Genomic DNA, 27159 nt, shown 5'->3' on the forward strand with positions numbered 1-27159 from the left:
GTTAGATAGGCAGATAGATAGGTGGTTAGATAGATGGTTAGATGGATAGATAGATAGATAGATAGATAGATAGATAGATAGACAGATAGATAGATGGTTAGATAGATGGTTAGACAGATAGATAGATAGATAGACAGATAGATAGATAGATGGTTAGGTAGATAGGTAGATAGATAGATAGATAGGTAGGTAGGTAGGTAGATAGATAGATAGATAGATAGATAGATAGATAGATGGTTAGATAGGTAAGTAGATAGATAGATGGATAGATAGATAGATAGATAGATAGATAGATAGATAGATAGATAGATAGATAGATAGATAGATAGATAGATAGATAGATAGATGGTTAGATAGGTAGGTAGATATATTGATGGATGAATAGATAGATAGATAGATAGATAGATAGATAGACAGATAGATAGATGGTTAGATAGATGGTTAGACAGATAGATAGATAGATAGACAGATAGATAGATAGATGGTTAGGTAGATAGGTAGATAGATAGATAGATAGGTAGGTAGGTAGGTAGATAGATAGATAGATAGATAGATAGATAGATGGTTAGATAGGTAAGTAGATAGATAGATGGATAGATAGATAGATAGATAGATAGATAGATAGATAGATAGATAGATAGATAGATAGATAGATAGATAGATGGTTAGATAGGTAGGTAGATATATTGATGGATGAATAGATAGATAGATAGATAGATAGATAGATAGATAGATGGACAGATAGATATATAGATTGATAGATAGATTAGATAGATAGATAGATAGATAGACAGATAGATAGATGGACAGATAGATTAGATAGATAGATGGTTAGAAGGATAGATTGATGGATAGATAGATACATAGATGGATAGATTAAATAGATGGTTGGATAGATAGACAGATAGATATATATATATAGAGAGAGATAGATAGATAGACAGAAGGATAAACAGCTAGATAGACTTGGGCGGACAGGAGATCGGGCAAAGGAGTGGCGACTGGAGCCCTGCAGTGGGACATTTGCCCTGCTGTTCTAAACGAACTGAATACAGAGCCTTGGGGCCTACTGCGGGGATTAGGATCTAAGGACTCAATTTGGTTTGGAACGCCGTTCTTTTGGCTTGCTTGTATTGTTTGCATGATTTAGAAACCATAGAAACTACAGCACAGAAACAGGCCTTTTGGCCCTTCTTGGCTGTGCCGAACCATTTTCTGCCTAGTCCCACTGACCTGCACACGGACCATATCCCTCCATACACCTCCCATCCATGTACCTGTCCGATTTATTCTTAAATGTTAAAAAAGAACCCGCATTTACCACCTCGTCTGGCAGCTCATTCCATACTCCCACCACTCTCTGTGTGAAGAAGCCCCCCCTAATGTTCCCTTTAAACTTTTCCCCTCTCACCCTTAACCCATGTCCTTTGGTTTTTCTTCTCCCCTTGCCTCAGTGGAAAAAGCCTGCTTGCATTCACTCTATCTATACCCATCATAATTTTATATACCTCTATCAAATCTCCCCTCATTCTTCTACGCTCCAGGGAATAAAGTCCTAACCTATTCAACCTTTCTCTGTAACTGAGTTTCTCAAGTCCTGGCAACATCCTTGTAAACCTTCTCTTCACTCTTTCAACCTTATTTATATCCTTCCTGTAATTTGGTGACCAAAACTGAACACAATACTCCAGATTCGGCCTCACCAATGCCTTATACAACCTCATTTGTTTTTTTCTCTCTCTCTCTCTCCTCCTGTGCTGAGAGGGTTGGGGGTCGGTCTTTGTTTGTTTTAAAAAATTGGGTTCTTTCCGTTTCCTTGCTTTGCGGCTGACTGTAAACAAATCTCACGGTTGCATACTTTATGCAGTCTTTGGTTACAGATGTACTTTCAATCTTTGAAACTTGTGGGGTTATGCACCACCGCGGGGAGAATTAAGGTGGAGACGATTTCCTGAAGCAGTCATAAACAACGCTCGACAAGTCTGATATCAAAGGCACCCTCTGCACCCTCTCTAATCCAGGCAGCGTCCTGGTAAATCTCCTCTGCACTCTCTCTAATGCAGGCAGCATCCTGGTGAATCTCCTCTGCACCCTCTCTAATCCAGGCAGCATCCCGGTGAATCTCCTCTGCACCCTCTCCAATCCAGGCAGCGCCCTGGTAAATCTCCTCTGCACCCTCTCTAATCCAGGCAGCGTCCTGGTAAATCTCCTCTGCACTCTCTCTAACCAGGCAGCACCCTGGTGAATCTCCTCTGCATCCACTCTAATCCGGACAGCATCCTGGTGAATCTCCTCTGCACCCTCTCCAATCTGGGCAGCATCCTGGTAAATTTCCTCTGCACCCTCTCCAATCTGGACAGCATCCTGGTAAATCTCCTCTGCACCCTCTCCAATCTGGACAGCATCCTGGTGAATCTCCTCTGCACCCTCTCTAATCCAGGCAGCATCCTGGTGAATCTCCTCTGCACCCTCTCTAATCCAGGCAGCACCCTGGTGAATCTCCTCTGCACCCCATCTAAAGCTTCTACGTGCTTCCTTTAATGAGGTGACCAGAACTGGACATAATTCTCCAGCTGTGTCCTATCCAAGGTTTTATAGAGCGGCGGCATTACCTCGCGGCTCTTAAGACCATCAGATATAGGAGAAGAATTGGGCCATTCGTCCCGTCGAGTCTGCTCCGCCATTCCATCATGTCTGATTTATTTTCCCTCTCAACCACATTCGCCTGCATTTTCCTCGTAACATTTTACTATTGGACTATTGTTTGCAGTCCTGGTCACCTAACTATAGGAAGGATATCAGTAAGATTGAAAGAGTGCAGAGGAGATTTGCTAGGATGTTGCCGGGTCTTCAGGAGTTGTGTTACAGGGAAAGATTGAACAGGTTAGGACTATTCCTTGGAGCGTAGAAGAATGAGAGGAGATTTGATAGAGGCTACTAAATTATGAGGGGTGAGGATAAAGTAAATGTGAATAGGCTCTTTCCACTTAGATTAGGGGAGATAAATACGAGAGGACATGGCTTTAGGGTGAAAGGGGAAATATTTAGAGGGAACTTCTTCAGTCAGAGAGTGGTGGGAGTGTGGAAAGAGCTGCCATCTGAGGTGGTAAATGCGGGCTCACTCCTAAGTTTTAATAACAAATTGGATAGATACATGGACGGGAGAGGACTGGAGTGTTGTGGGCTGGGTTCAGGTGAATGGGACTAGCGGAATAATGTTTCAGTACAGACTAGAAGGGCCGAATGGCTTGTTTTGTGTGCTGTAGTGCTGTATGGTTCTATGGTTCTAAGTTAACCTTGGGGCAACCCATGCACAAATCCGTTTGCACCTCCGATGTTTGAATTTTCTCCCCGTTATTCTTTCTACCGAAGTGAATGATCATACACTGGCCGACACTGTATTCCAGCATCTTCCACGACAGTGCCCATTGTCAACGCCACCTGCCCCTCCACCTATCTTTCTACCATTCCGTAATCGTTGCCACAAAGCCATCAATGCTGTCATCGAAGTCATTGACATATAATGTAAAAAAAAAAAGAGTCGGTCCCAACACAGACCCCTATGGAACACCACCGGCAGCCAATTAGAAAACTCCCCTTTTATTCCGACTCTTTGACCGCCCCCCCCCCGCCAGTCAGATAATCTTCCATCCATGCTAGCGTCCATAGGATCCTAACCCTTTAAGCATCCTCTCATGCGGGACCTTGTTAAAATCCTCCTGAAATTTAACAATTTCCCAGTAAGCAACATCCATGGACTCTTAGTTGTCTATCCTGCCCGTTCTTCCCTCCAATATCTTGGTGCGACCACACCTGGAGTATTGTGTGCAGTTTTGGTCCCCTAATCTGAGGAAAGTCATCCTTGCCATAGAGGGATTACAACGAAGGATCACCAGATTGATTCCTGGGATGGCAGGACTTCAATATGATGAAAGACTGGATCGACTAGGCTTATACTCAGCGGAATTTAGAAGATTGAGGGAGGATCTGATTGAAACGTATAAAATTCTAAAGGGATTGGACAGGCCAGATGCAGGAAGACTGTTCCCAATGTTGGGGAAGTCCAGAACGAGGGGTCACAGTTTGAGGATAAAGGGGAAGCCTTTTAGGACCGAGATGAGGAAAAACTTCTTCACACAGAGAGTGGTGAATCTGTGGAATTCTCTGCCACAGGAAACAGTTGAGGCCAGTTCATTGGTCATATTTAAGAGGGAGTTAGATATGGCCCTTGTGGCTAAAGGGATCAGGGGGTATGGAGAGAAGGCAAATGCAGGGTTCTGAGTTGGATGATCAGCCATGATCGTACTGAATGGCAGTGCAAACTCGAAGGGCCGAATGGCCTACTCCTGCACCTGCTTTCTATGTTTCTATGTGTCTATCTCGAACTGATTTCTCAGGCCAGATTTCTCCTGAAGGAGCGCGTGCTGTCTTTGACCCATTTCACCACGTGCCCCCCAGTACCCCCGAAACCTTCTCCCTTGATCGTGGACCCCAGCATCTTCCCGGCCACTGAAGTCGGGCTAACCGGCCTATAATTCCCTTTCTTCTGCCGCCAATCCTTCTGGAAGAGTGGACTGACGTTTGCCATTTCCAAGTCTTCTGGAGCATATTCCAGACCAGAACGATTCCTCAGAAGTTCATTGCTAATGCCTCCACAATCTCTACAGCCCCTCTCATAAACCCCAGGTGCCATCCATCCGGCCCAGTTGAATTGTCAACTTTCAGACCTCTGAGCCTCCCAAGAACCATATCCTTGATAATGACAGCTACGTCCAGTATTCTGCCCGCCCCCGCTCCTCCACTCTCGAGGGAGGGTGCGCTTCGGAAGGGAATGTATTGGTAAAGGCGCGTCTCGGTTCGGGCTCAATCTCGCGGGCGGAGGGATGCACCTCCGGTGGGGGAGCGATTCCGTCCGGGGGGAGGTGGTGGCGGCGATCACCTATGAATCGATCTGTCTATCTGGAGGTGCAGGCCCAAAGAGCAGCGAACCCTCCGATTTAACCCCGGGTCTTTTCACGGGAGAATTTACAATGGACCTGCTGCAGGCACGTCTTTCGATTGTGGGAGGATCGCCGGAGAACTCGGGGGGGCGGGGAGGGATCTCGCGCGGTCACGGGGAGCACGGACGAACTCCTTTCAGACGGCGGCGCCGGTATTGAACCCAGCACTCCGGGACGCCCAGGCGTCGCTCTTGGGCGCTACCCTATCGCTGGCGCCAGTGATGTCCGATCGTCCAGCGAATCCCCCGGTGCACCGTGTCGGGTGCGGCTAAGGCCCCGCGCCAGGGCCGCCCAGCGTCCGCTGTTGGCCTTGCCTATACTCACCTCGCTGGACGCGGACCTCTGCCCGGTACTCCACTGGGTTGGACCCATTCCGGTAGTGCTCCACGCGGCACACCACCTTTATACTCGTGGCGTAATCCAACGCGCTGAGGATCAGCTGGCTGCTGATGCTGAAGGCGCTCCCGTCCTTATTGCTCGTCGACTCCGCATCGGTCATTACCCGGGTGTCGTTGTGCGGGATTACAAAGTCGCCCTGGAGCCATTGGATGCGGAGGTTGTCCGGGTAGAAGTCAGTGATGAGGCAGACGAGGATGGCTGTCCCTTTCTCCCTCAGCTCCCTCTGTGGCGGCTGGAAGAGGGTCACGTTGGGATTTCGGAGGTCTTTGTCTTTGGGGACAGAGAGAGAGAGAGAGAGAAGGGTAAATGGAGTTGAACATAGAACATAGAATAGTACAGCACGTTGCAGGCCCTTCAGCCCACAATATTGTGGGCCTCCCATATAAACCCCCACCTTAAGTTCCTCCATATATCTGTCTAGTAGTCTCTTAAATTTCACTAGTGTATCTGCCTCCACCACTGACTCAGGCAGTGCATTCCACGCACCGACCACTCTCTGAGTAAAAAACCTTCCTCTAATATCCCCCTTGAACTTCCTACCCCTTACCTTAAAGCCATGTCCTCTTGTATTGAGCAGTGGTGGCCTGGGGAAGAGGCGCTGGCTCTCCACTCTATCTATTCCTTTTATTATCTTGTACACCTCTATCATGTCTCCTCTCATCCTCCTTCTCTCCAAAGAGTAAAGCCCTAGCTCCCTTAATCTCTGATCATAATGCATACACTCTAAACCAGGCAGCGTCCTGGTAGATCTCCTCTGTACCCTTTCCAATGCTTCCACATCCTTCCTATGGTGGAAGATTACAAATACCTGAGGATACGAATCGACAATAAACTGGACTGGTCTAAGAACACTGAGGCTGTCTACAAGAAGGGTCAGAGACGCCTCTATTTCCTGAGGAGACTGAGGTCCTTTAACATCTGCCGGACGATGCTGAGGATGTTCTACGAGTCTGTGGTGGCCAGTGGGATCATGTTTACTGTTGTGTGCTGGGGCAGCAGGCTGAGTGTAGCAGACACCAACAGAAGCAACAAACTCATTCGTAAGGCCAGTGATGTTGTGGGGATGGAACTGGACTCTCTGACGGCGGTGTCTGAAAAGAGCATGCTGTCCAAGTTGCATGCCATCTTGGACAATGTCTCCCATCCACTAGATAATGTACTGGGTGGGCACAGGAGTACATTCAGCCAGAGACTCATTCCACCGAGATGCAGCACAGAGCGTCATAGGAAGTCATTCCTGCCTGTGGCCATCAAACTTTACAACTCCTCCCTTGGAGGGTCAGACACCCTGCGCCAATAGGCTGGTCCTGGACTTATTTCCTGGCATAATTTACATATTACTATTTAAGTATTTATGGTTTTTATTACTATTTAATTATTTATGGTGCAACTATAACGATACCCAATTTCCCCCGGGATCAATAAAGCATGACCATGACTATGACTATAGTGAGGCAACCAGAACTGGACTCAATACTCCAAGTGTGGCCTCACCAGAGTTTTATAGAGCTGCATCATTACATTGAGGAATGAGAGTCCATTGAAAGCGGCTTCTCAAGTTGACAGCATCGTGAAGGGAGTTTTGTTTGCCCTTCGTAAACTCAACTGTGTTTTAAATATATATGTGAGAGATCTTGGGGCCCGCGTCCATGGGACACTCATAGCTGACAGTGTGGCCAACATATAGAAGGACACATCGGGAGCACCGGGCGCACTTCACCTGTGAGTCGGCTGGGGTGATATACTGCGTCCGGTGCTCCCGATGTGACCTTCTATATATTGGTGAGACCCGACGCAGACTGGGAGATCGTTTTGCTGAACACCTACGCTCTGTCCGCCAGAGAAAGCAGGATCTCCCAGTGGCCACACATTTTAATTCCACATCCCATTCCCATTCTGACATGTCTATCCACGGCCTCCTCTACTGTCAAGATGAAGCCACACTCAGGTTGGAGGAACAACACCTTATATTCCGTCTGGGTAGCTTCCAACCTGATGGCATGAACATCGATTTCTCTAACTTCCGCTAATGCCCCACCTCCCCCTCGTACCCCAGCTGTTATTTATTTATATACACACACATTCTTTCTCTCACTCTCCTTTTTCTCCCTCTGTCCCTCTGAATATACCCCTTGCCCATCCTCTGGGTTCCCCCCCCCTTGTCTTTCTCCCCGGACCTCCTGTCCCATGATCCTCTCATATCCCTTTTGCCTATCACCTGTCCAGTTCTTGTCTCCATCCCTCCCCCTCCTGTCTTCTCCTATCATTTTGGATCTCCCCCTCTCCCTCCCACGTTCAAATCTCTTACAAACTCTTCCTTCAGTTAGTCCTGACGAAGGGTCTCGGCCTGAAACGTCGACTGTACCTCTTCCTAGAGATGCCGCCTGGCCTGCTGCGTTCACCAGCAACTTTGATGTGTGTTGCTTGAATTTCTAGCGTCTGCAGAATTCCTGTTGTTTGAGATTTACAAGGATGTTGCCTGGATTGGGGAGCATGCCTTATGAGAATAGGTTGAGCGAACTCGGCCTTTTCTCCTTGGAGCGACGGAGGGTGAGAGGTGACCTGATAGAGGTGTATAGGATGACGAGGGGCGTTGATCGTGTGGATTTTCCCCGGGGCTGAAATGGCCGACACGAGGGGACCCAGTTTTAAGGTGCTAGGGAGTAGGTACCGAGGAGATGTCTGGGGTAGGTTTTTCACACAGAGAGTGCCGAGTGCGTGGAATGGGCTGCCGGCGACGGTGGTGGAGCCGGATACGATAATGTCTTCTAAGAGATTGTTAGATATGGAGCGCAGAAAAATAGAGGGCCATGCGGTGGGGAATTTCTAGGCAGTTTCTCGAGTCGGTTGCATGTTCGGCACAACGTTGTGGGCCGAAGGGCCTGGAATGTGCTGTCGATTTCTATGTTCCACGTTCTCTGTGTACAGAACCCCCAGGGCTCATGCACTTTAGGAGGACATACTAGGGCAGGAGGGTACTGAGGGGCGCGGTAGGAGCAGAGGCTTCTGGGAAGGCAGACCCATAAGTCCTTGAGAGTGGCATCACAGGTAGGTCGGGTCGTAAAGAGAGGTCCTAGCACATGGAAGTGTTGGATACAGGGTCGGGACGTCCTGTGGAAGCTGTGTAAGATATTGGCCAGGTCCAATCTGGAGAATGACGGGCAGGTCTCGTCACCTCCCCACGGGAGAGATGTCGACAGGATTGAAAGAGTGCAGAGGCAATTTACTGGGACTTGTGGACCTGTGTTATAAGGGCTTTATTCTTTGCAGCGGGTATAAACCAGGGGATATTTGATGGGGGTGCACAATATTGAGAATTGCCAGATCAGACCGTGACGCAAATGGACCAGGCCGACCAGTCCCCCTCCGCCCGGGATTGTCCCGTTTCCTGTCCGTGTCCTTCTCCGTGTGTTGTTCCTCCGACAGCTCCTTCCACAGACAGACCGCCCTCTGGGCCCCAATGAAACCTCTCACCCAGAAGCTGTCCCCTCTAGTTTTAGGTTCCCCGCCCTAGACAATAGAGAACAGACAGTAGGTGCAGGAGTAGGCCATTCGGCCCTTCGAGCCAGCACCGCCATTCACTGTGATCGTGGCTCGTCATCCACAATCAGTATCCAGTTCCTGCCTTATCCCCAGAACCTTTGACTCCGCTATCTTTAAGAGCTCTATCCATCTCTTTCTTGAAAGCATCCAGAGAATTGGCCTCCACTGCCTTCTGGGGCAGAGCATTCCACATATCCACCACTCTCTGGGTGGAAAAGTTTTTCCTGAACTCCGTTCTAAATGGCCTACCCCTTATTCTCAAACTGTGGCCTCTGGTTCTGGACTCACCCATCAGCGGGAACATGCTTCCTGCCTCCAGCGTGTCCAATCCCTTAATAATCTTACATGTTTCAATAAGATCCCCTCTCAGCCTTCCAAATTCCAGAGTATACAAGCCCAGTCGCTCCGATCTTTCAACATATGACAGTCCCGCCGTCCCGGGAATTAACCTTGTGAACCTACGCGACACTCCCTCAATAGCAAGAATGTCCTTCCTCAAATTTGGAGACCAAAACTGCACACAGTACTCCAGGTGGGGTCTCACCAGGGCCCTGTACAGCTGCAGAAGGACCTCTTTGCTCCTATACTCAATCCCCCTTGTTATGAAGGCCAGCATGCCATTAGCTTTCTTCACAGCCTGCTGTACCTGCATGCTTGCATTCAGTGACTGATGAACAAGGACACCTAGATTTCGTTGTGCTTCCCCCTTTCCTAACTTGACTCCATTTAGATAATAATCTGCCTTCTCGTTCTTACCACCAAAGTGGATAACCTCACGTTTATCCACATTAAACTGCATCTGCCATGCATCTGCCCACTCACCCAGCCTGTCCAAGTCACCCTGCATTCTCATAACATCCTCCTAGCGGGAGAAAGATTGCGGTTGCCCGCCCGACAGTCGCCGCCGGTGGTGGAAATGAGCAAACCGGAGAAAGTGAGAGGGGTCAGTTTCAAAAAGGTGTGCGGGATGAGATGGGCGCCTGGGTTGTGGCGCCAGGGGTGGCGGGGCGGTGGAGGGAGACGCGACAGAGGGCCTTTAAGAGGCCCCGAGGCAGGGATGTGGAGGGAGACGGATCTGGCGTCGGCAGTGGAGACTGGCGCTTGCCTGGCATTTTCCAGCACGGGAAGGGTGTGGGCGGGGTGGCTTGCTGTACAGAGGGCGCCGGCCGCCTGAAATGTGCTGCCGGGGAGGCTGAGCCGACACAGGCCTACCAGAGGCTTTCAGACAGACACTCGAAGGCAGAGTACAGAGTAAATGGCAGGATACCTGGCAGTGTGGAGGAGCAGAGGGATCTGGGAGTGCATGTCCACAGATCCCTGAAAGTTCCCTCACAGGTGGATAGGGTAGTTAAGAAAGCTTATGGGGTGTTAGCTTTCCATAAGTCGAGGGACAGAGCTTAAGCGTCGCGGGGTTCAAGATGCAGCTCTATAAAACTCTGGTTAGGCCACACTTGGAGTACTGTGTCCAGTTCTCACTATAGGAAGGATGTGGAAGCCCTGGAAAGGGTACAGAGGAGATTTACCAGGATGCTGCCTGGTTTAGAGAGTATGGATTATGATCGGCGATTAAGGGAGCTAGGGCTTTACTCTTTGGAGAGAAGGAGGACGAGAGGAGACATGATAGAGGTGTACAAGATATTAAGAGGAATCGATAGAATGAACTGTTGGCACGTGGCCAAGTGGTTAAGGTGTTCGTCTTGTGATTTGAAGGTCGCTAGTTCGAGATTTGGCTAAGGCAGCGTGTTTGTGCCCTTGAGCAAGGCACCTAACCACTCATTGCTCTGTGACGACACCGGTGCCAAGCTGTATGGGTCCTAATGCCCTTCCCTTGGACAACATCGGTGGCGTGGAGAGGGGAGACTTGCAGCATGGGCAACTGCTGGTCTTCCGTACAAGTTTGCCCTGGCCTGCGCCCTGGAAACCTTCCAAGGCACACATCCATGGTCGCATGAGACTAACGGATGCCTACATAAAGACAGAGTGGACAGCCAGGGCCTCTTCCCCAGGGCACCACTGCTCAATACAAGAAGACATGGCTTTAAGGTGAGGGGTGGGAAGTTCAAGGGGAAGGTTTTTTACTCAGAGAGTGGTTGGTGTGTGGAATGCACTGCCTGAGTCAGTGGTGAAGGCAGATACACTAGTGAAGTTTAAGAGACAACTAGACAGGTATATGGAGGAATTTAAGGTGTGTTGGGGTGTTATAGGGGAGGCAGGGTTTGAGGGTCGGCACAACATTGTGGGCCGAAGGGCCTGTACTGTGCCGTACTGTTCCACGTTCTAAAGACTGCAGCAAATTTCAACCGTGCGGAGGATTCCAGCCTCACCACCCTGTATGAGGGTCGGAGAGAGGGGTGAGGGGGGAGGGGAGCGGTGCATTGCACAGAAGGGAGATGAAAAGCTGCAGAAGGTGGAAACTTAGCCAGCTCCGTTACGGACAATACCTCCCCACCCCCCCCCCCCGCGTCGGGGACATCTTGCAAAGGCGACGCCTCAACAATGTAGCTTCACGATTAAGACATTAAGGACTCCTCGTCCCCCACCCAACCAACTACCCTACCACCTGGGACCTGCCCTATCCTCGTTGCTAACGAGAAGGAGGAGGCCCAGTAGCCCCGGCTCCTGTGCTGCACCGCGCTGTGAGCTGTGCTCTCGAAACCAGCTGTGGGTGGGCGGAGAGTGCTTGCGGTCGCCGAGATGCAGGAAGTGGATGGGGCTTGAAATGAAATGCTCCACCGCCTGGTTTTAAAGTGAGAATTTCCGTTGCTGTTTCAATGTTGGCCCCAGTGCTGTTTACTTCGCTGCAGTTATCAAGGGGGGGAGGGGGAATGTACTTGTCGATGTCACACTTTCCACTTGACGATGTGAATCTCCCTCCGCACCGTCCCGTCACGCACTCACGGAGTTCAGACATACAGAGTGAATCTCCCTCCACACCTTCCCATCACACACTCCCGGGGTCAGACACACAGAGTGAATCTCCCTCCACACCGTCCCATCACACACTCCCGGGGTCAGACACAGAGTGAATCTCCCTCCACACCGTCCCATCACACACTCCCGGGGTCAGACACACAGAGTGAATCTCCCTCCACACCGTCCCATCACACACTCCCGGGGTCAGACACAGAGTGAATCTCCCTCCACACCGTCCCATCACACACTCCCGGGTTCAGACACACAGAGTGAATCTCCCTCCACACCGTCCCATCACACACTCCCGGGGTCAGACACAGAGGGAAGCTCCCACCGCACTGTCCCATCACACACTCTCCGGAAAAAACACAAAGTGAATCTTCCTCCACACCGTCCCATCACACACTCCCGGGGTCAGACACACAGAGTGAATCTCCCTCCACACCATCCCATTACACACTCCCGGAGTCAGACACAGAGTGAATCTCCCTCGACTCCGTCCCATCACACACTCCCGGGTTTAGACACAGAGTGAATCTCCCTCCACACCGTCCCATCACACACTCCCGGCCTCAGACACAGAGTGAATCTCCCTCCACACCGTCCCATCACACACTTCCGGGGACAGACACAGAGTGAATCTCCCTCCACACCGTCCCATCACACACTCCCGGGGTCAGACACAGAGTGAATCTCCCTCCACACCATCCCATCACACACTTCCGGGGTCAGACACACAGAGTGAATCTCCCTCCACACCATCCCATTACACACTCCCGGAGTCAGACACAGAGTGAATCTCCCTCGACTCCGTCCCATCACACACTCCCGGGTTTAGACACAGAGTGAATCTCCCTCCACACCGTCCCATCACACACTCCCGGCCTCAGACACAGAGTGAATCTCCCTCCACACCATCCCATCACACACTCCTGGGGTCAGACACACAGAGTGAATCTCCCTCCACACCGTCCCATCACACACTCCCGGGGTCAGACACAGAGTGAATCTCCCTCCACACCGTCCCATCACACACTCCCGGAGTCAGACACAGAGTGAATCTCCCTCCACACCATCCCATCACACACTCCCGGGGTCAGACACACAGAGTGAATCTCCCTCCACACCGTCCCATCACACACTCCCGGGGTCAGACACACAGAGTGAATCTCCCTCCACACCGTCCCATCACACACTCCCGGGGTCAGACACAGAGTGAATCTCCCTCCACACCATCCCATCACACACTCCCGGGGTCAGACACACAGAGTGAATCTCCCTCCACACCGTCCCATCACACACTCCCGGCCTCAGACACAGAGTGAATCTCCCTCCACACCGTCCCATCACACACTCCCGGGGTCAGACACAGAGTGAATCTCCCTCCACACCGTCCCATCACACACTCCCGGGGTCTACGAGACCATAGCATTACAGGGAAGATTCTAGCATGAATAAACTGAAGGCTGATTGGAAGGAGGCAAAGAGTGGGAAAAAAGGGAGCCTTTTCTGATTGACTGCCGGCGACTTTTGGTATTCCGCTGGGGTCTGTGTTGGGACCGATTCTTTTTACGGTATATGTCAGTGATTTGGATGATGGAATTGATGGCTTTGTTGCAAAGTTTCCAGAGGATAGGAAGATAGGTGGAGGGGCAGGTAGTTTTGAGGAAATGGAGAGGCTGCGGAAGGACTTGGACAGATTAGGAGAATGGGCAAGGAAATGGCAGTTGGAACACAGTGGCGGGAAGTGTTTGATCGTGAACTTTGGTGGAAGATATGGAAGGGTTGCCGATGTTATAAATGGAGAGAAATTATAAAAAAAAATCTGAGGCGCAAAAGGGACTTGGGAGTCCTCGTGTCGGATTCCCTGAAGCTTAATTTGCACGTTGAGTCGGCGGTGAGGAAGGGAAATGCGATGTCAGCGCTCATGTCAAGAGGACTAGAATATAAAGGCAAGGATGTGATGTTGAGGCTTTGTAAAGCACTGGTGAGGCCTCGCTTGGAGTACCGTGAGCAGGTTTGGGCCCCTTTGTCTGAGACAGGAGGTGCTGAAACAGGAGAGGGTTCGGAGAAGGTTCACGAAAATGATTCCGGGATTAAACGGCTTATCATTGGGAGGGAGTTTGGGCCTGCACTCACTGGAATTTAGAAGAATGAGGGGGTGACCTATCGAATGTTGAAAGACGGTGATAGAGCGGATGTGGCGAAGTTGATTCCTATGGTAGGAGAGTCTAAGACCATAAGACGATCAGACAAAGGAGCAGAAGTCGGCCATTCGGCCCATCGAGTCTGCTCCGCCATTTTATCATGAGCTGATCCGCTCTCCCATTTAGTCCCACTCCCCCGCCTTCTCACCATAACCTTTGATGCCCCGGCTACTCAGATACCTATCAATCTCTGCCTTAAATACACTTGGCCTCCACTGCCGCCCGTGGCAACAAATTCCACAAATTCACCACCCTCTGGCTAACTCTCTAGTAAAGTTTGCTTAGACTCTGCCTAAGTTACAGAGAAAGGTTGCACAAGTTGGGTCTTTATTCTTTGGAGCGTAGAAGGTTGAGGGGGGAACTTCATAAAGGTGTTTAAAAATATGAGGGAGATAGATAGAGTTGACGTGGATAGGCTTTTCCCATTGAGAGTGGGGGAGATTCAAACTAGAAGACACGAGTTGAGAGTTAAAGGGCAAAAGTTTAGGGGTAACACGAGGGGGAACTTCTCTACTCAGAGAGTGGTGGCTGTGTGGAACGAGAAGTGGTCGAGGCAGGTTAGATGTTGTCGTTTAAAGTTAAATTGGATAGATATATGGACAGGAAATGAATGGAGGGTTATGGGCTGAGTGCAGGTCGGTGGGACTAGAAGAGAGAGTAAGAGTTCGGCACGGACTAGAAGGGCCGAGATGGCCTGTTTCCGTGCTGTGATCGTTATATGGTTAAAGGCATTTCTCTGCATCTCGGTTTTGAAAGGGGTTCTCCCTATCCCGTGGCTGTGCCCTCTTGTCCTAGAATCCGCCACCATGGGAACCATCCTTTCCGCATCTATTCTGTCTAGGCCTTTTAGTCCATGAGCCAGGACCCCAAATTTGGGCCACCGGTCCCATCTGGAGGCAATAACTCTTTTAGTGATTTTTGGCAAGGTATACACCCCGAGTGCTAGAAAATATGTGATAGCTTTGCAGCGCTGGCAGCTTGATCTGCTGTACTGATGTTAATATGGAATATATACAAAATGTGATTACTTATTTGAATTCCTGAATAAATTCAATACAAATCCATGTGATTATATGTGTCCTAGGGTTTTTTTTATTGACTTTTCCAAAATAAACAACAGACAAATATATTTTTTTTCTCAAAGTGAAATGATTCAATCTACCGAAATTGGGCACTATACTGCGAGTGCCACAAATGATACAGTTTTCAATGTAGAATTTTACAACAACATTTGATGAAATGTGCTTGAACTCAGCTACCATTGTGACAAATTTCAATGTTGAGGGATCACTGATGACAAAATACCACCAGGTTGAATATATATGTTGTACTTTATATTGGCCACTTTTCAGAAATGCTTATTTTAAGGTAGTGTTATAAAATGGGCGATAGCGCACGATGAAGCTACCACTGGTGCAATGCTATCACATATTATCCAACTCTAGAGATGTATAATTTGCCAAAAATCACTATGAGGATTATTCCCCTCGCATGGTACCGACCAACCCTACTGGCAGACGGACTAGTTCAACATTCAATTCGAAGGGCTTCAATGAGATCCCCACCTCATCCTTCTGAACTCCAGCGAGTACAGACCCAGAGCCATCAAACGTCCCTCGTATGATAACCATTTTCGTTCCCGGAATCATCCTTGTGAACCTCCTCTGGACCCTCTCCAACGCCAGCACATCTTTTCGGAGATGAGGGGCCCAAAACTGTTCACAATACTGAAGGTGAGGCCTCACCGGTGCCTTATAAAGCCTCAACATCACATCCCTGCTCTTGTATTCTAGACCTCTTGAAATGAATGCTAACATGGCATTTTCCTTCCACACCACTGACTCGACCTGCAAGTTAACCTTCAGGGTGTTGTGCGCAGGGACTCCCCCCAAGCGCCTTTGCATCTCAGATTTTTGGAATTTCTCCCCGTTTGGAAAATAGTCTGCACATTTACTTCTGCTACCAAAGTGCATGACCATGCATTTTCCAACCTTGTATTTCATTTGCCACCTTCTTGCCCATCCTCCGAATCAGTTTAAGTCCTTCTGCACCTTCCCTGTTTCCTTAACGCTGCCTGTCCCTCCACCAATCTTTGTATCATCTGCAAACTTGGCAACAAAGCCCTCTATTCCATCATCTAAATCATTTATATACAGCATGAAAAAACAACAGATCCCTGCAGAATACCACTAGTCACTGGCAGCCAACCAGAAAGGGATCCTTTTATTCCCACTCGCTGCCTCCTACGACCCCTGCTTCCATCCAGGGGGTCAGCGTGGACATGGTGGAGGATTACAAATACCTGGGGATACGAATTGACAATAAACTGGACTGATCAAAGAACACTGAGGCTGTCTACAAGAAGGGTCAGAGCCGTCTCTATTTCCTGAGGAGACTGAGGTCCTTTAACATCTGCTGGACGATGCTGAGGATGTTCTACGAGTCTGTGGTGGTCAGTGCGATCATGTTTGCTGTTGTGTGCTGGGGCAGCAGACACTAACAGAATCACCAATCTCATTCGTAAGGCCAGTGATGTTGTGGGGATGGAACTGGACTCTCTGACGGTGGTGTCTGAAAAGAGGATGCTGTCCAAGTTGCATGCCATCTTGGACAATGTCTCCCACCCACTACATAATGTACTGGTTGGGCACAGGAGTACATTCAGCCAGAGACTCATTCCACCGAGATGCAACACAGAGCGTCATAGGAAGTCATTCCTGCCTGTGGCCATCAAACTTTACAACTCCTCCCCTGGAGGGTCAGACACCCTGAGCCAATAGGCTGGTCCTGGACTTATTTCCTGGCATAATTTATATATTACTATTTAATTATTTATGGTGCAACTGTAGCGAAAACCAATTTCTCCCGGGATCAATAAAGTATGACTAAGACTATGACTAGCTATCAATAAATGATCTAACCATGTTCGTAACTTTCCTGCAATTCCATGGGCTCTTAACTTGGTAAGCAGCCTCAGGTGTGGCATCCTTGTCAAAAGCCTTCGGATGCACCCACTCCATCTCCTTTACCTATCCCACTTGTAATCTCCTCAAAGGATTCCAACAGGCTCGTCAGGCAGGATTTTCCCTGAAGGAAACCATGCTGACTTTGGCCTATCTTGTCCTGTGTCACCGCCAAGTACTCCATCACCTCATCTTTAACAATTGACTCCAACATCTTCCCAACCACTGAGGTCAGATTAACCGGTCTATAGTCTCCTTTCTGCTGCCTTCCTCCTTTCTTAATGGGTGGGGTGATATTTCATATTTTCCAGTCCCCTGGCACCATGCCAGAGTCCAATGATTTTTGAAAGATCATTTCTAACGCCACGACAATCTCTAACGCTACCTCTTTCAGGACCCCAGGGTGCGTTTCCTCTGGACGGGTGACTTATGTGTCTTTAGGTCTTTCAGCCTTTTGAGCATCCTCTCTGCTTGTAACAGTAACTGCAACCACTTCCTTTCCTTCGCACTCTTCGACATCTGACCTGCTGCTTGTTTCTGAGCCACAGCGAAGAGTGACTCAAAATACTCATTTAGTTAATCAGCCACCTCCTTCTCCCCCGTTATTATTTCTCCTGCCTCATTTTCTAGCGGTCCTATATCCACTTTCAATTCTCTTTTATTTTTTTTAGCATACTTGAAAAAAAAAGACCTTTTTACTATCCAGTTTGATATTATTTGCTATATTGCTTTTATATTTCTGCTTTTGATTTTTTTTTATGGTTACGCTGCACGTTTTTTAAAACTTCCCAGTCCTCTATCTTCCCGCTAATTTTTGCTTTGTTCTTTGGCTTTTGCAATAGCTTTGACTTCCCTCGTCACCCATAGTCGTACTATTTTATCATTTGACTATTTCTTCATTTTTGGGATACATGTGACCTGCACCATTCTCATGAAACGCACGCTGCTCGGCTGTCATCCCTGCCTGCAGCTCCTTCCAAGTTACTTTGGCCAACTCCATAGAAACCATAGAAACTACAGCACAGAAACAGGCCTTTTGGCCCTTCTTGGCTGTGCCGAACCATTTTCTGCCTAGTCCCACTGACCTGCACACGGACCATATCCATCCATACACCTCCCATCCATGTATCTGTCCAATTTATTCTTAAACGTTAAAAAAGAACCTGCATTTACCACCTCGTCTGGCAGCTCATTCCACACTCCCACCACTCTCTGTGTGAAGAAGCCCCCCCACCATGTTCCCTTTAAACATTCCCCCCTTCACCCTTAACCCATGTCCTCTGGTTTATTACTCCCCTTGCCTCAGTGGAAAAAGCCTGCTTGCATTCACTCTATCTATACCCATCATAATTTTATATACCTCTATCAAATCTCCCCTCATTCTTCTACGCTCCAGGGAATAAAGTCCTAACCTATTCAACCTTTCTCTGTAGCTGAGTTTCTCGAGTCCCGGCAACATCCTTGTAAACCTTCTCTGCACTCTTTCAACCTTATTTATATCCTTCCTGTAATTTGGTGACCAAAACTGAACACCATACTCCAGATTCGGCCTCACCAATGCCTTATACAACCTCATCATAACATTCCAGCTCTTATACTCAATACTTCGATTAATAAAGGCCAATGTACCAAAAGCTCTCTTTACGACCCTATCTACCTCGAGGAACAGAGGACTTCAAGTCCCAAGGACTTTCTACAGGGGCACAATTGAGAGCATCCTGACTGGTACGGGAACCGTACCCCCCTCAATCGCAGGACTCTGCAGAGAGTGGGCGCGGACAGCCCGGCGCATCCGTAGACGTGAACTTCACACTATTCAGGACATTTACAGAGACGGGTGTGTAAAAAGGGCCCGGACGGTCATTTTGGGACCCGAGTCACCCCCAACCACAAACTGTCCCAGCTGCTACCGTCCGGGAAACGGTACCGCAGCATAAAAGCCAGGACCAACTGTCTCCGGGACAGCTTCTCCCACCAGGCCGATTAATTCACGCTGACACAACTGTATTTCTATGTTTTATTGACTGTTCCGCTGCACGTGCTATTTATTATAAACTACTATAAACTGCGCATTTAGACGGAGACGTGACGCAAAGATTTTTTGCTCCTCGTGTACGTGAAGGAATTGGATTACATTGTCTTTATTTCTTACACCCTTCACACGCACACGAGGGGTAAAAATATCTAGGTTATGTCTCCATCTCAATGTGCGATGTGCAGTCGTGGTAATTTATAATAAATAGAACAGTCAATGTAACATAGAAATGCACTCAAATCAGCGCGAGTTAATCAATCTGGTGGCCTGGTGGGAGAAGCTGTCCCGGGGCCTGTTAGCCCTGGCTTTTATGCCGCGGTACCGTTTCCCGGGCGGTAGCAGCCGGGACAGTTTGTGTTGGGGGTGACTCGGGTCCCCAGTGATCCTTCGGGCCCTTTTTCCATACCTGTCTCTGTAATTCAAATATCTTGGCAGGCTAATAACGAGTGATGGTGCGACACAGATATCAAATACAGAACAGCAATGGCGGAAGACCACATTAACAGACAGAAAGACACACTGAAAAGCAGAACACTGCAGTGCTACGTTTATTCTATCCCGACTTATGGAAGCGAATACTGGACCGTTTCCCCAGCAATGGAAAAGAGACGAGAAGCAGCTGAATTATGGTTCGACAGGAGAATGTTAAAAATATCATGGACCACACACACACACACACACACACACACACACACATCAATAGAGAATAGGTGCGGGAGTAGGCCATTCGGCCCCTTCGAGCCAGCACCGCCATTCACCGTGATCATGGCTGATAATCCACAATCAGGATCCAGTTCCTGCCTTCTCCCCATATCCCTTCACTCCGCTATCTTTAAGAGCTCTATCTAACTCTTTTTTGAAAAAAATCCAGAGAATTGGCCTTGGAGTACTGTGTCCAGATCTGGTCACCTCACTGTAGGAGGGTTGTGGAAGCATTGGAAAGGGAACAGAGGAGATTTACCAGGATGCTGCCTGGTTTAGAGAGTATGGATTATGAGCAGACATTAAGGGAGCTAGGGCTTTATTCTTTGGAGAGAAGGAGGACGAGATGAGACATGATAGAGGTAGACAAGAAATTAAGAGGAATCGATAGAGTGACCTGTACTAATAGACAATAGGTGCAGGAGTCGGCCATTCGGCCCTTCGAGCCAGCACCGCCATTCACACGGCTGATCATCCACTATCAGTATCCAGTTCCTGCCTTATCCCCATCACCTTTGATTCCACTATCTCCATCTCCTTTTTGAAAGCACCCAGAGATTTAGCCTCCACAGCCTTCTGGGACAGAGCATTCCGTATATCCACCACTCTCTGGGTGAAAAAGTTTTTCCTCAACTCCGTTCTAAATGGCCTAAACTGTGGCCTCTGGTTCTGGATTCACCCATCAGCGGGAACATGCTTCCTGCCTCCAGCGTGTCCAATCCCTTAATAATCTTACACGTTTCAATAAGATCCCCTCTCAGCCTTCTAAATTCCAGTGTATACAAGCCCAGTCGCTCCAATCAGATGAAGAAGTTCTCAGAACAACCCAGGCAGTTCGATCACTCATACCAACAATAAGAGAAAGACAACTCAGATTCCGAGGACCCATCATGAGGAAAGATGAACTAGAAAAACTCATACTCTCTGGAAAGATCGAGGGGAACGCACAGTCAGGTGGCTACACATCGAGGAAATGGAAGTCATCCAAAAAACGAAGGAGAGATCTACATGGAAAACCACGGTCGCAAAAGTCCGCAGCGTATATGGTACCTAGACAGACAGGCAATCTTTGTAATAGTGGGAAGTTCATAACGACAGATACGCTGGGTTGCCCGCACCACTCTCCGCAGTAATGAAGCCAATTTAATTGAATTCATTTACAATTTCCCCGCTGCACCCGGTGACCCGGTGACCTCTGTCTCCGGGGCCCATGTTAGACAGTAGATTGCAATGAAATCTGTGAACTACACTGAGAAGCGTATACATTTCTGTGTCCAGTTCTGGTCGCCTCACTGTAGGAGGGTTGTAGAAACGTTGGAAAGGGTACAGAGGAGATTTACCAGGATGCTGCCTGGTTTAGAGAGTATGGATTATGACCAGAGATTAAGGGAGCTAGGGCTTTACTCTTTGGAGAGAAGGAAGGTGAGAGGAGACATGATAGAGGTGTACAAGATAATAAGAGGAATAGATAGAGTGGATAGCCAGCGCCTCTTCCCCAGGGCACCACTGCTCAATACAAGAGGTCATGGCTTTAAGGTAAGGGGTGGGAAGTTCAAGGGGGATATTAGAGGGAGATTTTTAACTCAGAGAGTGGTTGGTGCGTGGAATGCACTGCCTGAGTCAGTGGTGGAGGCAGATACACTAGTGAAGTTTAAGAGACTGATATATGGAGGAATTTAAGGTGGTGGGTTATATGTGAGGCAGGGTTTAAGGGTCGGCACAACATTGTGGGCCGAAGGGCTGTACTGTGCTGTACTATTCTATGTTCTATGTTCTATATTTTATTTTTCGGGCAAATCCAGATACAAGAGGGCACAGGTTTAAGATGAAAGGGCAGAAAGATTTAACAGAGGGGTAAAATTTTCACCCACAGGTCGCCTCGTCCCATCGACCTGCACCCGGACCAAATACCCCGATGCCGCCTTCCCCCCACCCCTCGGCCCATCCGTGCACCTGTCCAAATTTCTCTTCAATGCTGGAATCGAGCCCGCTTCCGCAGGTTCGGCCGGCATCTCGGTCTGAGAGAACATTTATCCTCCTCATCTTCGCTCTGAACCTATCCGTTCAGCTCCAGTCTCACTCAACCTCAGCAGGGGACAAAAAAGCCTGTTTACATTTACTCCATCTATACCCCTCAGAGTTTTGTACAAGCTCTGTCAAATCGCCCCTCATTGCCCCGCACTCCAGGGGATGAGGCCCTCATGGTCTCACCTTCACCGGGGATACCGAACTCCAAAGGCTGGGGGAGTTTGGCTTTGAGGTGTTGGTAGTGCTGGCGGATGGGGGTGGGAGCCAATCGCCCCCCGTCCCCAGAAAGTGTGGGGGTTATGGGACGAGGGGGAAGAGATGGGTGCAGTTATGTCACCCGGGCAGCTACATGGGCAGGGAAGGTTTAGATCGGGGGCGCCCACCTGGGATTCCAAGGACCCATTATTACTTAATGGCATCGGTCAATAGACAACAGACAATAGGTGCAGGAGACGGCCATTCAGCCCTTCGAGCCAGCACTGCCATTCCCTGTGATCATGGTTGATCATCCACAATCAGTATCCTGCTCCTGCCTTATCCCCATATCCTTTCACTCCGCTATCTTTAAGAGCTCTGTCCATCTCTTTCTTGAAAGAATCCAGAGAATTGTCCCCCACTGCCTTCTGGGCCAGAGCATTCCACAGAACCACCACTCTCTGGGTGAAAATGTTTTTCCTCAACTCCGTTCTAAATGGCCCACCCCTTATTCTTAAACTGTGGCCCCTATTATGGACTCCCCCAACATCGGGAACATGTTTCCTGCCTCTAGCCTGTCCAATCCCGTCTTGGGAGACTGGGAGCCCTTGAAGAGAAAAATCCGCCGATGCTGGAAGTCCAGACAAACGCCCTCAAAATGCCGGGGGCAACTCAGCAGGCCAGGTCGCACCCACGGAAAAAGAGACTCTTCGGCAGGACTGGAGGGAGAGAGGGAAAGAGAGAGAGAGGGAGAGAGAGAGAGAGAGAGAGAGAGAACAGACGAGTGAGCCCCTTGTTTAGAAATGGGCTAAAGGCGGGAAAGTGGGGCTGGCCAGTGGAAGCGCCTTGGCTGGCAGGCATGGGTCGGGCCGAAGGGCCAGTTGGCGGACCACGTGACCCGGCGATTGGAGCGCATAGGACATGGAACGGCACGGCGCTGGGGAGGCCATTCGGCCCACAATGCTCTGCCTATCCTGACATGCCATCCTCTGCGTATTGGCCCCCGTTCATTTGACTTCTCAGGCCACAGGCGGAGTATTCTGTGCAGGTTTAGTTGCCCCGTCACGGAATGAGTGCTGGGGGTGTCGGGCTTTTGGGAGCTGCCTCGGGATATTGCCTAGAACAGAGGGCATAAGCTGCAAGCAGAGGTTGGACAAAATGTAAGGAGAGGGTTCAGGGAATAATCACGAGAATGAGTCCAGGAATGAAAGGGTTACCGTATGAGGAACGTCTGGCAGCTCTTGGGCTGTATTCCCTGGAGTTCAGAGGAATGAAGGGGGATCTCATAGAATCATTCCGAATATTAAAAGGCCTGAACAGATTAGATATGGCAAAGTTATTTCCCGTGGTAGGGGAGTCTAGGACAAGAAGGCACGACTTCAGGATTGAAGGACGACCCCATTTAGAACTGAGATGCGGGGAAATTACTTTAGTCAGAGGGTGGTAAATATGTGGAATTTGTTGCCACGAGCGGCTGTGGAGTTGAAGTCATTGGGTGCATTTAAGGCAGAGATAGATAGGTTCTTGATTAGCCAGGGCATCAGAGGGTACGGGGTGAAAGCAGGGAAGTGGGGGAATGACTGGAAGAATTGGATCAGTCCTACCCTGAGTGGCGGAGCAGACTCGATGGGCCGAATGGCCCACATCTGCTCCTATATTTTATGGACTTATGGTATGTCGATCTAAAAGTCCAATGGTCTTTTAAACCTCCACCTAACTGCTTGCTTCCACGAGCGCTTCTGTTAAGCCACTGCAAACAGTCTCTGCGTAAACAACAAAAAAAAATCTTTCCTCTTACTCCGTCTTTCAAACCATCTGTGTTTTACGGCCTTGTAAGGCTCTGTCAGACTTTCCCCCTGCTCCAAACGTAAACACCTGCCTTCTGGTATTTGAGGTCTACAGCCGGGGGAATCGACTCAGATTGTCCGAACTATCTGCACCCACTTAATTTTAAAAAAGAAAAAAAAACAATGACAGACATTTTCAATAGAGTCCAGGACCAGAGGACACAGATAGAGTGGATGTGGAGAGGATGTTTCCTGTAGTGGGGGAGTCTAGGACCAGAGGACACAGATAGAGTGGATGTGGAGAGGATGTTTCCTGTAGTGGGGGAGTCTAGGACCAGAGGACACAGATAGAGTGGATGTGGAGAGGATGTTTCCCGTAGTTGGGGAGTCTAGGAACAGAGGACACAGATAGAGTGGATGTGGAGAGGATGTTTCTTGTAGTGCGGGGGTCTCGGACCAGAGGACACAGATAGAGTGGATGTGGAGAGGATGTTTCCTATAGTGGGGGAGTCTAGGACCAGAGGACACAGATAGAGTGGATGTGGAGAAGATGTTTCCTGTAGTGGCGGAGTCTAGGACCAGAGGACACAGATAGAGTGGATGTGGAGAGGATGTTTCCTATAGTGGGGGAGCCTAGGACCAGAGGACACAGAGAGAGCGGATGAGGAGAGGATGTTTCCTGTAGTGGGGGAGTCTCGGACCAGAGGACACATACTGAGTGGACGTGGAGAGGATGTTGCCTGTAATGGGGGAGTCTATGACCAGAGGACAGAGATAGAGTGGATGTGGAGAGGATGTTTCCTATAGTGGGAGAGTCTAGGACCAGAGGACACAGATAGAGTGGATGTGGAGAAGATGTTTCCTGTAGTGGGGGAGTCTAGGACCAGAGGGCACAGATAGAGTGGGCGTGGAGAGGATTTTTTCTATAGTGGTGGAGTGTAGGACCAGAGGACACAGATAGAGTGGATGTGGAGAGGATGTTTCCTATAGTGGGGGAGTCTAGGACCAGAGGACACAGATAGAGTAGATGTGGAGAGGATGTTTTCTGTAGTGGGGGAGTCTAGGACCAGAGGACACAGATAGAGTGGATGTGGAGAGGATGTTTCCTGTAATGGGGGAGTCTCGGACCAGAGGACACATACTGAGTGGAAGTGGAGAGGATGTTGCCTGTAATGGGGGAGTCTATGACCAGAGGACAGAGATAGAGTGGATGTGGAGAGGATGTTTCCTGTAGTGGGGGAGTCCAGGACCAGAGGACACAGACAGAGTGGATGTGGAAAGGATGTTTCCTGTAGTGGGGAGTCTAGGACCAGAGGACACAGATAGATTGGATGTGGAGAGGATGTTTCCTACAGTGGGGGAGTCTAGGACCAGAGGACACAGATAGAGTGGATGTGGAGAGGATGTTTCCTATAGTTGGGGAGTCTAGGACCAGAGGACACAGATAGAGTGGATGTGGAGAGGATGTTTCCTATAGTTGGGGAGTCTAGGACCAGAGGACACAGATAGAGTGGATGTGGAGAGGATGTTTCCTGTAGTGGGGGAGTCTAGGACCAGAGGACACAGATAGAGGGGACGTGGAGAGGATTTTTCCTATAATGGGGGAGTCTATGACCAGAGGACAGAGATAGAGTGGATGTGGAGAGGATGTTTCCTGTAGTGGGGGAGTCCAGGACCAGAGGACACAGACAGAGTGGATGTGGAAAGGATGTTTCCTGTAGTGGGGAGTCTAGGACCAGAGGACACAGATAGATTGGAATGTGGAGAGGATGTTTCCTACAGTGGGGGAGTCTAGGACCAGAGGACACAGATAGAGTGGATGTGGAGAGGATGTTTCCTATAGTTGGGGAGTCTAGGACCAGAGGACACAGATAGAGTGGATGTGGAGAGGATGTTTCCTGTAGTGGGGGAGTCTAGGACCAGAGGACACAGATAGAGGGGACGTGGAGAGGATTTTTCCTATAGTGGAGGAGTCTAGGACAAGAGGACACAGATAGAGTGGATGTGGAGAGGATGTTTCCTATACTGGGGGAGTCTAGGACCAGAGGACACAGATAGAGTGGATGTGGAGAGGATGTTTCCTATAGTTGGGGAGCTTAGGACCAGAGGACACAGATAGAGTGGATGTGGAGAGGATGTTTCCTGTAGTTGGGGAGTCTCAGACCAGAGGACACAGACAGAGTGGATGTGGGAAGGATGTTTCCTATAGTGGGGCAGTCTAGGACCAGAGGACACAGAGAGAGTGGATGTGGAGAGGATGTTCCCTGTACTGGGGAGAATCTAGGACCTCAGGACACAGAGTAGATGTAGAGAGGATGTTTCCTACAGTGAGGAGAGTCTAGGATCAGAGGGCACAGATAGAGTGGATGTGGAGAGGATGTTTCCTATAGTGGGGGAGTCTAGGACCAGAGGGCACAGATAGAGTGGATGTAGAGAGGATGTTTCCTTTGGTTGGGGACTCTAGAATCAGAGGGCGCAGCCTCAGAACAGAGGGTCGCCCATTTAGAATGGAAAAGAGGTGGAAGTTCTTTAGCTGGAGGGTGGGAGAATCTTCCAGCTTGGAGGCCAAGACATTAGATGTATTTAAAGCGGAGGTTGAGAGGATCTTGATTATGCAGGGCGCCCAAAGTTACGGTGGGAAGTCAGGTGGATGGGGTTGAGAGGGATAGTAAATCAGCGGGGAAGAGTCGTCGGGCCGAGTGGTCCGTTTGTGATTCTATGTCCGAGGTGGACAGCCCGACTTTGCCTGACCTTTCCTTATTAGCTGGCACCCCTGTCCAAAGCTTCTCAGCATAACACAAGCAAGGCATTTGACAAGGTGCACCATGCAAGGCTTATTGAGAAAGTAAGGAGGCATGAGATCCAAGGGGTCATTGCTTTGTGGATCCAGAACTAGCTTGCCCACAGCTTGTTCTGGAGTGGTTGTAGAAGGGTTATATTCTGCATGGAGGCCGGTGACCAGTGGTGTGCCTCAAGGATCTGTTCTGGGATCCCCTACACTCTGTGATTTTTATAAAAATGACCTGGATGAAGAAGTGGAGGGATGGGTTAGCAAGTTTGCTGATGACACAAAGGTTGGGGGTGTTGTGGATCGTGTGGAGGGCTGTCAGAGGTTTGGCTCGACATTGCTAGGATGCAAAACGGGGCTGAGATGTGGCAGCCGGAGTTCAACCCAGATAAGTGTGAGGTGGTTCATTTTGGTAGGTCAAATATGTTGGCAGAATATAGTATTAATGGTAAGACTCTTGGCAGTGTGGAGGATCAGAGGGATCTCGGGGACCGAGTCCATAGGACGCACAAAGCAGCTGCGCAGGTTAACTCTGTGGTTAAGAAGGCGTACGGTGTATTGGCCTTCATCAATCGTGGGATTGGATTTAGGAGCCGAGA

General features: G+C 49.3%; 1 gene segment (V, D, J or C); it reads right to left on the reverse strand.

Moving 5' to 3' along the window:
• Window positions 1-27159, reverse strand: part of LOC134341568 (T-cell receptor beta chain C region-like) — a 65992-nt gene that overhangs the window by 13978 nt on the left and 24855 nt on the right. Inside the window, 1 exon segment of the C gene segment in view lies at window positions 5325-5669. Within this exon segment, the coding sequence occupies window positions 5325-5669 (345 nt within the window).

Source organism: Mobula hypostoma, unplaced genomic scaffold (genome assembly GCF_963921235.1).
Source record: "Mobula hypostoma unplaced genomic scaffold, sMobHyp1.1 scaffold_36, whole genome shotgun sequence".
Taxonomy (NCBI): Eukaryota; Metazoa; Chordata; class Chondrichthyes; order Myliobatiformes; family Myliobatidae; genus Mobula; species Mobula hypostoma.